Source organism: Trachurus japonicus, unplaced genomic scaffold (genome assembly GCF_045865225.1).
Source record: "Trachurus japonicus isolate A0001 unplaced genomic scaffold, Traja_1.0 AP030374.1".
Lineage (NCBI taxonomy): Eukaryota > Metazoa > Chordata > Actinopteri > Carangiformes > Carangidae > Trachurus > Trachurus japonicus.
This window is the reverse complement of record NW_028220507.1, coordinates 25428-39488: the sequence shown is the minus strand read 5'-3', so window position 1 is coordinate 39488 and position 14061 is coordinate 25428. Positions and strand designations below refer to the sequence as shown.

General features: G+C 40.2%; 1 protein-coding gene across 1 annotated transcript; it reads left to right on the top strand.

Annotated features, from left to right (window-relative positions):
• Nucleotides 1-267: 267 nt before the first annotated feature.
• On the top strand, nt 268-2755 carry LOC146960437 (uncharacterized). Its single transcript, XM_085772383.1, has 6 exons — nt 268-759; nt 867-932; nt 1039-1167; nt 1414-1500; nt 1614-1697; nt 2699-2755. The coding sequence occupies exons 1-6, from the start codon at nt 565-567 to the stop codon at nt 2753-2755; spliced, it is 618 nt and encodes a 205-aa protein (XP_085628509.1). The 5' UTR covers nt 268-564.
• Nucleotides 2756-14061: the final 11306 nt, after the last annotated feature.

Below are 14061 nucleotides of genomic sequence, written 5' to 3'. Positions count from 1 at the left end.
CATTCAGCCACTCAGCTGTTGTTTCAAGCCGCTACTCTTGTAGCCTACTGTTACATGATCAGCGACTAGTCGACGTCAAGCTCAAAACGTCATTGTGGAGCAGGGGACTAGTCTGTGCAACCCCTAGTGGAAAACCTGCTTTACATTGTTTTAACATTAAAAAAAAAAAAAAAAAAAAACATCATTCTGAAGGTGTGGCGGCTTTTATTTTGCCGTGGCGGTGCGCCACGATCAATTACATGTAGCGGAAACCCTGATGTTATATGTTCTCTGCAAGCCGTTTGAATAAAAATGTACCTCAATATGCATTGAGGTGTAGTAATGAATAAAAAGTCACCATTACATGTATGGAGATTATAATGGCTGTTTGTTATTTTTTAGATGTGACGTACTTCTCAGCTGAGGAGTACTTCCCCCTCAACCGGCCGCAGCTGTGGGCCAGAGATGGTGTAAGTAGAATGTCCTTGTGTGAAGCTGCAGCTGCTTTTTGAGGCTAAAACTTTGTCTCTGTAAATGAATTTGGTTATGTAATTTCTGCAGATCCATCTGAGCGATGACGAGGGGATGTGGATCCTTTTCCGTGTGCTGTGGTCCGCCGCCATGCAGCAGCTGGAGACACCACCACCAGCACCCCCGGTCTCTCCCAGGCCGTCACCGCCAGCTAGGAACTTCACTCCCAAGCTGGTTGTGACGGGAGAGGTCCCTGCTCGACAGTCACCTGACCCCTTTCAGTGGCAGCAAGTCAGTCATGGCCGCAAGGTAATTGTTACAGTGTAATGTGTATATGAGACTGTGAAAATTAGATTTTTTTTTCTCAAGTGTTTTACAATTTGATTAATGCAATGTAATACAACTTTTCATTCCAGACGAGCCAGCCTGGTGAACCCTCCCAGTCCCAGGATTCAGCACAGCCCGGGATGGCTCAGCAGCAGGTTTGTTACTTTACAAATACTTTAGGATGTCTTAATTGGTTCTTAATGTATACTTTGTGTATGTGATAAGACATGTTGTCAGTGGATTTTTCTTTTTGTTTCACAGGCGGAGGAGAGCTTCTTTCCACTGAATCCAGTCTGGTTCAGCAGTGCAGCATTACATGCTATGGAGGAAGTTTCTCCCTCTGATCTGTCTTGCCCAGTGGACTACCAGCCCTCTCCAAAGCACAAGAGGGTAATTTGAGTGATTTACATTTATCTATTATTTTAGGGTTTGTTATAACTGTCACCTGATTCCCAACAGTCAATAATGCTAATACTTTTCAAAATAAGCATTGCTACTAATAATAGTAGTAGTAGTAGTAGTAGTAGTAGTTGAACTCAAGCTGTTCTCAAACATATTTGTAATTGTAATTCAGTGGGTGACTTGTATAGCTGTAGTGATGAAAGCTTAATTGATATGTTTTCTTTCATTGTGTAGGCGGCCTCCTCAGCGTCAGCCAGACGACCCAGGGCCACAGCTCGACCCCCCCGCCGACCCCGCCGCCACCGCTCTCCAGTGAACAATGTATGCTACTGTTTCTCACAACTACCACAGACACCATACACTTCCAGAATAGTCACTAGATACACATTACTAGACTATCCACTCTGTCTGAGATTTGGTTTTCATGTCAACAGCTGGTTGGATCACCCCCAGCCAGAGCGTCCTGGAGTTCGGAGGAGGAGGAGGCCCCTTGCAGCCCAACTTCTTTGCCTCAGACGGTATGTGTTCATCTAATCATTTAGTCTAATTTGTTTTCCAGAAGTAGCTTTCAGAACATTAACAATATTAATTGTTTTTTAATGAACTCAACTACTATCATTCTCAATGGTCATACATATCCAGTGAATGCACTATGTGATGGCGGAGCTAGACTTTTATCCTTGGGGTGGCCAGGGGGTGGCCAAAGCTATTTCAGGGGGTCCACAGACTATGTCGATGAATTTGTTTCTCGAACAATCAATTGTAATCAGAGTCTCTAAATGTTGAAATACATTTAAGTACATACTGTATTACTCACACAGCCTACTCACAATCACACAGTTACTTGCTGAACACACAGTTACTCACAATCATACAGTTACTCACACAGTTACTCACTGAACACAGTTACTCACTGAACAGTTACTCACTCACACAGATAGTTACTCCCTCAACACAGTTACTCAGTTACTCCCTGAACACAGTTACTCACGGAACAGTTACTCACTCACACAGATAGTTACTCCCTCAACACAGTTACTCAGTTACTCCCTCAACACAGTTACTCACTTACACAGATATTTAGCCTACTCACTCAGTTACTCACACAGTTAGCCTACTCCCTGAACACAGTTACTCAGTTACTCACTGAACACAGTTACTCACTCACAGTTACTCACACAGTTACTCACAGAACACAGTTACTCACTCACAAAGTTAGTTACTCCCTGAACACAGTTCTCACTTACAGTTACTCACTGAACACAGTTACTCACTGAACACAGTTACTCACTCACAGTTACTCACACAGTTAGCCTACTCCCTGAACACAGTTACTCAGTTACTCACTGAACACAGTTACTCACTGAACACAGTTACTCACACTCACACAGTTACTTACACATTTACTCCCTCAACACAGTTAGGTTATAGGGTTAGGCGACAAAAGTGACTATAGGAACCCCCCCCCCCCCCTCGCCGCACCGTACCTCCGCACCTGACAACTACCGTTCTCAACCAGACCGGACCTGGCTCCAAGTTTGAGCAAATAAATGAGCAGAGACCAGACCAGGTCTGACCAGTGTTGACCCTGGACCCGATGCGGTCGGACCGCGGCAAAAATAAATAAATAAAAGAAAGCCTGTAGCCTATTTGTGTTCATTCATAGAGACGTGACAGGTGTGTCACAACAAGCTGTGATCAGCTGTGGTCATTGAATAGGCTACAGTAGCCTATAGGTCATTTCAATTTGCGCATCTGTGTTTTTTTTCCTTTTTATTTTGTTTTATAACATTTAGGCGCATCGAGAGTGAGTGAGTGAGCGAGCGCGAGAGAAACAGCGGGTGCACCAGATGATTGCCAACCGACAAAAACTGAAATGAGACGGTTAAAGAGAAGAAAAACACAGAATATAGGCTACAATATATGTCCAAGAGACTTTGTCCCGAGGAAGGATCGGATGGTGGCCCAGGTTTAGTGATGAGGAAACTGTCCGCTGCGCATCTGTCGGCAGCTGCTCCAAACAGACACGTCACTAACTTTATTTTGAAGGGACAGATTAGATGTTGATTTTGTTAACAGTGACTTTGTTGCACCCAAACATTAAGTAGTAGAACAGACCCGGCTTGAGACCGGCTTTTATTTGCTGAAACCTGGAGACAGACCCGACCCAGTGCAACCGGCATCTCGAGACTCGCCTTTTTTTCTTTTCTTTTCTTTTTTTTTTGAGAATTGACAGTAGCCTGGGCTACATATGACGGTCTGGGAGACGCTGTGCGCTACTGTAGGGGGGATGAGAAGGCTCGCGGTTCAAATGATGTAGACCTGATCTAAAGTAGGATATTAGCCTACTGACCAGAGGGGGGGACAACACGTATCCCCACCGGGGATAATATGACCAGAGAGGGGGGGATCCCCACCATCCCCCCCGGCAAATCGCACCCTGCCTATATTATTGACAATGTGATTTATATAACTTACCATTGACTCCGAGGTTGAATTAGTAGCCTAGGCTACCTACCGGTTCTTCTTGTTTCAGATCCAGTGTTATTTTGTGTCCTGTTATCTTCCCCAGGGGCTTTTCTTTTTAAAAACCCACAGCATGTTTATGAGGTGCAGCTGCGGTAAATTCTCAGCATTCAGTGTATTGTTGATTTAATCTCTGATTAAAACCATGAGCGGCGTATCTCAGCTAGAGAGCACGCACGCTGCAGCGACCCTGGGTTCGAGTCAACTCAGCAGCCCTCCCGCCCCCCAGTTCAAATTTTCTGCTGTGGCAATTCTTCTTCTTCTACTATTTAGGTGGATTACAAGTCATTGTGGTATATAGCGCCAACTACTGTACAGGAGGGACAGCAGTCAATAGGCTTCACCCATTTCAAAATGCAATTGCTCCTTTTAACATTACGTCCTGCGGTGCTGCGACATGTCAGTCATCTGGGGTGGCACCTGGGGGGTCCAATCAGATTTCAGGGGGGTCCAGTGCTACCCCGGCCTCCCCTCTAGCTCCGCCCCTGGGGGGGGGGTTGGTACTCATAAAAATACTTCAAGATTGGCAGGTCTGATTATCTTTCTCTGCATTTCACAAATGCCATTGGGTAATTAGTGTGAATGCTTTTATTCGGTTCGGCCATTTTCGGCCTTTCTTCGTCATGTAACTAGTCCTTCATACTTTGTGCTATTTCAACAATTCAAATATCAAAATGTTCAGCCTTTTCGGGACAGGTGTGCTATGTCTTTTCTCTTTTCAACTATTCATACTTTTTGCAATATTCAACTATTTCTGATTTTTTTTTCCCCATAGAGAATGCATTGGAACAGTCTTGAAACTCTTCAAATCTTCTTACTTCTTTCAGCCTTTAAAGTGTCCACATACTTTCAGCTAGAGACTTCATTCAAATTCTGAGCTGTAGACAAACTTTTTAAGTATTCCTCTATGACTCAGCTTATTGATATCTTCAACAGTCTCTGATATTTGGCCACTTTAAAATCATTAAGTTTTTTGACAAAATCCAGCTTTATAATGGGTGTGTGTTGCATCTAACGAGCAGGGCTTAGAGTGAGTGACATCATCGCTAGAGTGAGAGGGATCGAAAAAACATTCAGGATTTTTTCTGGATAAATTGCCAGCACGGCCACAAATTAAACTCTAGACACATGATTTCCTCACTGGTTTGTAGCCACACTTGTCTCTCATCTGATGTGCTCAAAACAGCAGACAGACTTACAGAATTGTCTCTATGAGCCTAATTGTGCAGCTAGACCCGCTCCAGTGGCTCATCCACTTCAATATAAAAGTAGGAGCTGATTTTTTTAGAAAAGCAGAAATGCCCCCCTTTTCTACCTTGCGACCCTGAGAAAAGTTTTTGCCCTACAAACATTTAATGCACATCAATGTGCTCAGGGAGGTCTCCTTGCCCCAGTAGTCATGGCCACATTCTGATAAGAGGTACGGTTCTCTTTTACTGGGCTGTTTTGGGAAGCTGCACAGAGCTCAAATCTCTCTGCTCTGCTCTGCTCTGTGTGCAGTTGGTCCAGCTGTAGCGGCCAGCTCGTTATCAAAGTCTATAAACAGTGCAGCTGCAGCCTGGCTGCTCGTTAAGATGTTTTTAAACACAGCCCCACACACACACATGATAAACCAGACTGACAGAGGATGTCCACGCACAAACACAGGCATCACACTCACACAGACAGACACACACAGACACTCACACACAGTCACACATGCACACATACACAAACACACAAACACACAAACACAACACTGTGCCATACAGTAAAATGTAAGCAGTTAGTTGAGTCGCCATGGTAACTTCTGAGGGCAGGCTGCCACGCAGGTCTAATCAATCAGATCATTAGGGAGAGAGGAGTTCTGTGGCTTTCTGCGCATGTACACGCAGACAGAGAGACCGTCAGACACACACACACACACACACACACACAGGTTTTCAGCTCACATTCATCAACCTCTCAATTATTTTATACTTTTGATGTAAACATCTCCAACAATTTATATTTTTCTCATGAATTTACAGGGCTCGACAGTGCGACAGTTTTGCTCGCATTTGCGAGTTGATAATAGCCCGTGCGAATAAAAAATTGCATTCAGTCGCATCAGTGCGACTCGGACAGAAACTGCATGCACCGCTTTGCATGCTGTTTAACGTGAGCAGTATCTCCCCCGCCCCGCCCCCCCTGCCTGTTTGGTGATTTTGGCCGCCGCATTGATTAAAGCTTGTGTACATCGGGGCCGTTCAGATGTAACGTCTTTTCCGCACATTACTTTCAAGGTAGACGCGCGTCATGCACGCCAAGGCGACACCGTAGCAGCGCACACTCGGTGCGATGCGCTTTTTTTCCGTGCACGTTCGACCTGCTTCTTCCTCCGGTACACAGTCTCAGGCTGTGTCTCTCCTACTGTTTCACACGGAGCTCTGCCCCAGGTGAAGGAAGCCCTTAGGTGGTACGTGGCCTCCGAGGCTACCGCGGAGCTATCAAAAAAAAAAACGCTTGTCGCGGTGAGAACAGCTGACATGTGGTCACAGTCTCACAGTGCAACATTCATATAAACTTCAACCTCAAAGCTCCCTGTCTGACCTGTCCCTGAACATCACACAGGGGCAACATGGAGCTGCTTGTGTGACAGGTTGTTGAGGAAACATGTTTGGTGTTTTTACTGTTCTCAAATGTAAAAATGGGTCATGTTGGACCCTCAGCATTATTTAAGGCTTAAACAGCCTGCTACAACATTTTTCATTGTGCTCCTAAAAAAATCTTAGTGTAGAGCCCTGTATGTAATGTTCAGCTTTTTATACTGAGGGAAATATAGGTTCACTGCTCATCAATACCCCCACCCCTGGGCCACATGCACACACATACAGCGTAAAACTAAAAACTAATATTGGTTGTAATAAATATTCTATTTTCTCACACATATTTGCATTGTTTGTCTTTCCTGATTTTTGTTAAGGCAAAGAGCCAGTTAAAACATTAAAAATTAGTCTACAGGGTTAGGATTATAGGCTAAATCTACTTTATTTGTTTGAAAATGATATTTTCACCAAAACTACAAAATTTTTATTGTGCTACTAAAAAATGTTGTGTGCTACTAAATTTTTCAGCATGGTAGCACAGTGCTACTTGGAAAAAAGCTTAGCGTCAAGCCCTGATTTAAGTTCAGACGTTTAGTCTTTCCAACTCTATTAATAGTAGTACAATTACAGGTGGAGCCTGGGACATAGGACGCAGCTTTTAACATCTATCTATCTATCTATCTATCTATCTATCTATCTATCTATCTATCAACCCTTTGTCTCTTTTTTTCTCTCTTTTTCTTTCTTTCTTTTACTCCTTCATTTGTATTTTACATAACTTCTTTCTATCTTTCCCTCCCTATCCATCCATCCATCTACCTCTTTCTATCTATCATCCCCCTCTCTCTTTTTCTTCTTTCTTTCTTTCTTTCTTTCTTTCTTTCTTTCACCCCATTTCTTTTTACTTCTTTGTTTCTTTCTGTTTTTCTTTCTACTCCTTTTCTCTTTCTATGTTTCTACCCCATTTCTTTCTTTCTTTCTACTGCTCTCTGTATATCTCTCTCTTTCATTTATCCACCCCAATATCTTTCCTTCTTTCTTACTACTCCTCTGTCTCTTTCATTCATTCTCTATTCTCTTTATCTTCTATTATTCTGTTTTTCTTACCTTTTTCTTTCTCTATCTACCCTTCTCTCTGTGTCTTCTTTCTTTCTGTCCTTTTGTTCTTTCTTTCTTTCTCCATCTACCCTTCCCATTTTCTTTCTTTCCTTCTGTCCTTTTCTTCTTTCTTTCTTTCTTTCTTCAGCTCATTCAGCATTGTTTCAACAATTTCTTCAGCTCATTCAGCATTGCTTTCAGCATTCACACCATTTCCATTCTTGGAAATGTTTTTCTAGTTCAAATTGATTTAGTAAACTTTTTTATATCAGCGTAGTCCAATATGTTGCCTTATGTATAAAGATTAATTGGTATTATCTTTTGTTGTAGACGCCTCAAACACCGACTCCATCATCAGCTGCTTGGCCCTGGTTTATCTCTGATGCATCCTCCACCTCTCATACCCCAGCTTATGAAGTAAGTTTCTCTATTCCCCAGCCAACACACACTGGACATTACATTTGGGTGCATCAGGGGTTAAATAAAGTGTCTTTGTGTGTGTGTGGTTTACTTCAACTCAAAAGCACAATAAACAATGAAGGATATGTTTTATCAATGGTCAGTTGAAGAGAGTGTGCAAAACAGTTGTTTAAATGTAAATGTTGAATAATAATAAAGCAAAAATATTGTGATTGATAAAATTTGTAACCTAATTATTAAAATGTTTTTATGATCACATTTTATTATTAATAATTAAGTGATCAAACAAAGATTTTATGAACATTATTATTTTGGCAAGTATTTCAACTGACCTTGTGTGTTTCATTTCATTTCATTTCATTTTGATTTATTTCATTCATGGTTTTCACATAGTTGCACATATACATTGTGTACACATTTTCATCATGAATGAAAAGGAGCAGGATGAAGAAAAAACTTATAGTTCCTGCCCCTCTCTGTTGTTACAAATGTCATTGGCTTACTTCAACACCATTATTATTCTCTGTTTCAAAATATTAGAGATAATGAAACATAGTGATGACAAAAAAACAAAAAAACAAACAAACAAAATAACGGTAAACACCACTCATCTATCTATCTTTTTCTTTTTTTTCCCTTCTTTTTCTCTTTCTCCTTCTTCTTTTTTGTAAATACTTATCTTTTCATTTTTAAACATTTTCTTAAACTGAGTCATACTTGTACAGCTTTTCAATTCCTTGGTTTGTGAATGCCATACTTTTACACCTGCAACAGAAATACACATTTGTTTTAAGCTTAACCTTGCAAATGTATGTTTAAAATCAAGCTTCAGTCTGTTGTCCCCTTCCTCCAGTTTAAACAAGCTTTGTAAATGTTCTGGTAATGATCTGTTCTTTGCTTTAAACATAATTTTTAGGGTCTGTAATTCTATTATATCGGCCATTTTCAACAAACCTGCAGAAATAAAAAATCTATTTGAGGGGTCTCTATTACCTGCCTTGTGGATTACTCTTACTGCTCTTTTTTGTAGCAGAATCAGGGGAGCGATGTTACTTACATAAGTGTTGCCCCACACCTCCACGCAATAATTAAAATATGGCAAAATAAATGTACAATACAGAATTCTTAGTGTGTTAGTGTCCAAGACAAACTTAACCTTATTCAAAATATAGATACTCTTTGCCACCTTGGCTTTTACATATGCTATGTGTTTTTTCCATGACAACTTGTCCTCCAGGATAACACCAAAAAACCTAAATACAGACACTCTTTCAATAATCTCTCCTGCAAATGAAAGTTCAATTTCATCCTTTTTTCGATTTGTAAAAACCATAAATTTAGTTTTTTTCAAATTTAACAAAAGCTTGTTTTCGTCAAACCATCTCTTAAGTTTTTTTTTTTTTTTTTTTTAAAGTATATTTTTCGGCTTTTTGCCTTTATTTGATAGTGATGACAGTAGAGATAGACAGGAAAGAGAGAGGGGGAATGACACGCAGGAAAGGTCTGCCCGACGCGGGATTCGAACCGGGGACGCCTGCGGCGAAGACTGTAGCCTCTACATGGGGCGGCCGCTCTACCCACTGCGCCACGCACCGCCCCTCATCTCTTAAGTTTAACCATTTCATTAGTGATGTTTTCTGCAATAATCCCCAAATCATCCCCAGAACAAAAAAAATTAGTATCATCAGCAAACAAAACAAACTGTAGAATCTTTGAAACATCACAAATATCATTAATATATAAAATAAAAAGTTTAGGTCCCAAAACGGATCCTTGTGGGACTCCACATACAGTCCTCATACATTCTGATTTGTAACCCTCTAGCTGAACATATTGTTTTCTATTTTGTAAATAACTACTTAACCAGTCCAAGGCAATTCCTCTCACACCATAATTATGTAATTTAGAAATTAAAATTTCATGATTTATTGTATCGAACGCCGTTTTTAAATCAATAAAAACCCCAACTGTATATTTTTTGTTATCTACTGCCGTTGTTATTTCTTCCGTTATTTTCATTAGTGCCATTGCTGTAGATCGGTTGGTTCGAAACCCATACTGACTCTCACTCAGCAAGTGATTCTTTTCAAGAAATATGTCTAACTTCTGTACAAACAGTTTTTCAAGCACTTTTGAAAATTGTGAGAGCATTGACACTGGTCTATAGTTATTGAATTCATGTTTGTCGTCTGACTTAAATAAAGGAATAACCTTCGCCGTTTTCATCCTCTCTGGAAAAACACCTGTACTTAAAGAAAGATTAAATATGTAACTTAAAGGTTTAATTATACAATCAATAGTTTTTTTCACTATACACATGTCTATCCCATCACTGTCTGTTGATGTCTTACTCTTTGTTTTGTTTATGATCGATATTATTTCATTCTCACTCACCCCACCTAGGTACATTGACTGTAGCACCTTGCTTCCCATTTTTTCTTTTCTCTTGATTTGTTGATTTTGTGTTGAGACTGTGTTAGCTAAATTTGGCCCAATATTTACAAAAAAAGAGTTAAATTCATTGGCAACTTGATTCATGTCTTTAATTTCTCGATTCTCATTAATAAAATAATTTGGCATAGCTGTTGGAGCTGATTTGTTCCTCATTACCTCATTCAGGATCCTCCATGTTCCTTTCAAATTATCTTTATTTTCTTTTAGTATTTTATTATAATACTCCCTTTTGGCCTGCCTCATTATTGTTGTTAACTTATTTTTATACCTCTTATACTTATTTTCAGCATTGTTTGTTCTAAATTTAATAAAGTCTCTATACAGTGTGTTTTTCTTTTTACAAGCATTTTGTAAGCCCTTGGTAATCCAAGGTTTTTTGTTGTTACTACCTTTGTGCTTAAGTTGAATTATTGGACAATGTTTATCGTAATGTGTTATGAAACATTTTAAAAAAGAATCATATGCATCGTTTACTCCCTCTGTATAAACCTCATTCCATTCCTCATTTAACAAATCATTTCTAAACTTAAGTATTGCTTCCTCTGATCTTACCCTTGCATATCTATAACAGTTTTCCTCTACCTTACTCTTTATGTGACAATCATATATTACAAACACTGGTAAATGATCACTGATGTCATTTATTACTAACCCACAAGTGATATTATTCTCTGTGACATTGAAAAATATATTGTCAATCAAGTAGCACTAGATGATGTAATTCTACTAGGCTTTGTGATTAGGGGGTGGAAACCTCTACTGAATAGAGTGTCCAAAAAATCTGATGTTGCTTTATGTTTTGCTGCACAGAGTAGATCAATGTTCACATCTCCACAGATCATATATGTCTTGTTTTCATTCACTCTACTTATTATCTCTTCTAGACTATCTACAAACGTTTCTACATTTGACCCTGGGGTTCTGTATACACAAGTAACCACAATGTTTCTGCTTTTTTCTAACTCAATTTCCACAGTTATACATTCCATTAGATTTTCTTTAACAATTGTCATATTTTGAATTACTCTGCAACTCAAGTCTCTGTCAACAAAAAAAGCCACTCCCCCTCCAATCTTATTTTCTCTATTTATGTAGTGTAACTCATAGCCATCAAGGTGAAACTCAGTGCCTCTCTCTTTCTTTATCCATGTCTCTGATAATGCAATCACCTTAAATTTTCCTTTTAATTTATTCAGATACTCTTTAATTTTAGTAAAGTTTGCATACATGCTTCTTGAATTAAAATGAATTAACGAAAATGTCTTGTCCATTACAATTTTGGCATTGAGCTCATCATCAGAATAATATTTACAAGTGTCAATAATATTATTAAACACGTGACTCTCCGGGTCTACCTGATATTCAAAATCATACACTTTGCAGTCAGATCCCGTTAATGTTTGATTCTCTAGGAACTCTGTCATTTAAGACGAGAGAACTAAATACAGCAACAAAACAAACAACAAACAACAACATTTCATGGTGACTGTTTTTACACAGGGAATCCCCAGTCTACTGTCCTTGTCTATCTGTCCATACCTTTTTCATAGAGTCACTTTCTGGTGGTCTCCTCTTCGACTCCTCTTCGTTTTCCCTCGCGCCTCCTCTTCATCCTCTTCCTCCTCTTCTTCGTCGCCGTCTTCATGCTTTTTGATAGCATCCAATAATGTCTTTACCCCAGACAGCATTTCCTTTGCCGGGTTTGCTCTCCTGCTGGGCGCAGTCTCCCACCCTGAAGCCTTCAGCATTGACTCCAAGTCGGGCTCTCTGGGCGTCATCTCCATGGCAACTCCATAGTCGCGGAGCCCCTCTGCTGCGTGTCGGGGGTCGCGAAACACTCTCACTTTTCCTCCAGCCTCAGTTATCTTCAGCCTTGCTGGAAAAAGCACACGCGCCTTTATCCCTCTCTCCTTCAGTTGCTTTCTGACATCCCTGTACTTTGCTCTCTCCTGGAACACTTTGTTAGTGAAATCTTCGTCAAAGTAGATGCGGGTGTTATCTTCCAGTTTAATCTCTTTCTTTGCCCAGGCGGCACTGAGCACCCTCTGCCTCATATTGTAGCTTTGAAAGCGCACTAGAATGGACCTGGGTTTGATGTTATTGCGCTGAATCACCTGTCCAGAGCGGTGCGCTCTTTCAATGGGTATTTCCCCCTCAATTTTCAGCGTGTGGCGTAACACTTTTTCCACAAACCCAATCATGTCGCTTCCCTCTAACTTTTCAGGTACTGCATAGATTCTCAGATTCTTTCTTCGCGATCGGCCCTCAGAATCTTCACATCTTTCCATCAAATCTTTCTGAACACGTAGAGTATGAATCAGTACCTTCGACAACATGATTTCCTGGTCCTCCTTCGCCGCAATCCTTGACTCCGCTTCTTCCATCCTACTATCCAGCTCTTTGATTTTTTTCTTTATCTCGCTAATATCCTTCTTCACCACTTCGAAGTTGCGAGTTGTTTCGTGGCGGAACTCTCTGATTTCTCTCAGAATTTGAGTGAATCCTTCCACGTTTTCCTCCTCAGACGCCGAGTCGGGCGTTTGGCCGTCTTTGTATGTGTTTGTTTTCTTCTTAGGCATCCTTATTCCTCAGATTTAACGCTGCTTTATATTGCTCGTCGGAATATTAAGATTATTGGAGCTCAGCCAATATTTTGTAATTGTTTGTTCTCAATTACAATTGTTTGCTCTCTGAGGATCTTCATGAGCACGGTGTCTCAGCAGCCATCTTGATTGATCACAATCAATCTATCTATCAATCTATCTATCTGTTTAAGATAAGTATGCAGAGTGGTTGTAAATATATTGTTTAAAATGTTTATATATTATGTCTGGTTACATCTTAGAGAAAGCCTTTACTGTTTTTGAGTTAGTTGAAATCACATACATTATACTGCTAGCACTACTGCTACAGCTTCTTCTACTGCTGGTGGTAATAATAATAGTGATGTTAAGTAATCAGGGAAATGATAATGCAAATTAGCTAATATTCAGTGGATTTTGACAATGTCAGGAATTATTGAAAAATGACATAAGTACAAGTAATGGATCAAGAATTTTATGAACATAATATTATTACTTTTTTATATACAGTATCTATGTATCGTGGAGGGTGGTCCATAGAGTCAGAGGAGGTTGGTTCTCTATTTTTGACAAGGCAAGGCAAGAGGAAGATCAACATATTTTTAATAAAGAGTAACTGGTTGAAATAAACCATGACCAAATCATTTATAATATATTTTGTAATCTCTTTTATGGAAGAAAATCCACTAAATCAACTTTATAGGATCTCTACCAATCAGCAACCAGAACACAGTATTAACATCAGGTCGGTCCAGTGACAGTTCTCCAATCTCCCCTGGTTACTGTTGCTATATACACCAAACTTTTACTCCCAGCCGTGCTGCTCATGCTGCTCATAGCTTAAAGGGGACATATTATGCAAAACTCACTTTTTCATTGCTTTAGTATGTGTATTTTCATATCCGGAGTGCCTCCTCACCCCTTAAACGTCAGTTTCGACAACTACGTCAACATTTTGTAAACTGCCACAGTCAGAAAATGTGTCTCTTTACAAGCCGTTTTAATTTCACCCGGCGTATTACATCACAAGCCGGGTGATGTGAATATTCAAGCCCTCGCTCCCATGGTTACCTCGGGGACAGCTCTCCATTCCGACATACCTCCACTTCGACACCCCGCTGTTCCGAAACACCCCCACTTCGAAACACCGCTGTTACAGTTGCAGTTAATTATGCACATGATCCGTTTGACCCCAAAAAGGAAAAAAGGATCAATGCACATTGCGCACTGAACAG

Bases quoted from the DNA above. Each gene is read 5' to 3' on its own strand.
- LOC146960437 (XM_085772383.1), top strand. From the start codon at position 565: ATGTGGATCCTTTTCCGTGTGCTGTGGTCCGCCGCCATGCAGCAGCTG. The intron at 933-1,038 runs GTTTGTTACTTT...TTTGTTTCACAG, and splicing joins CCGGGATGGCTCAGCAGCAG to GCGGAGGAGAGCTTCTTTCC. The intron at 1,698-2,698 runs GTATGTGTTCAT...GTTCTCAACCAG, and splicing joins CAACTTCTTTGCCTCAGACG to ACCGGACCTGGCTCCAAGTT.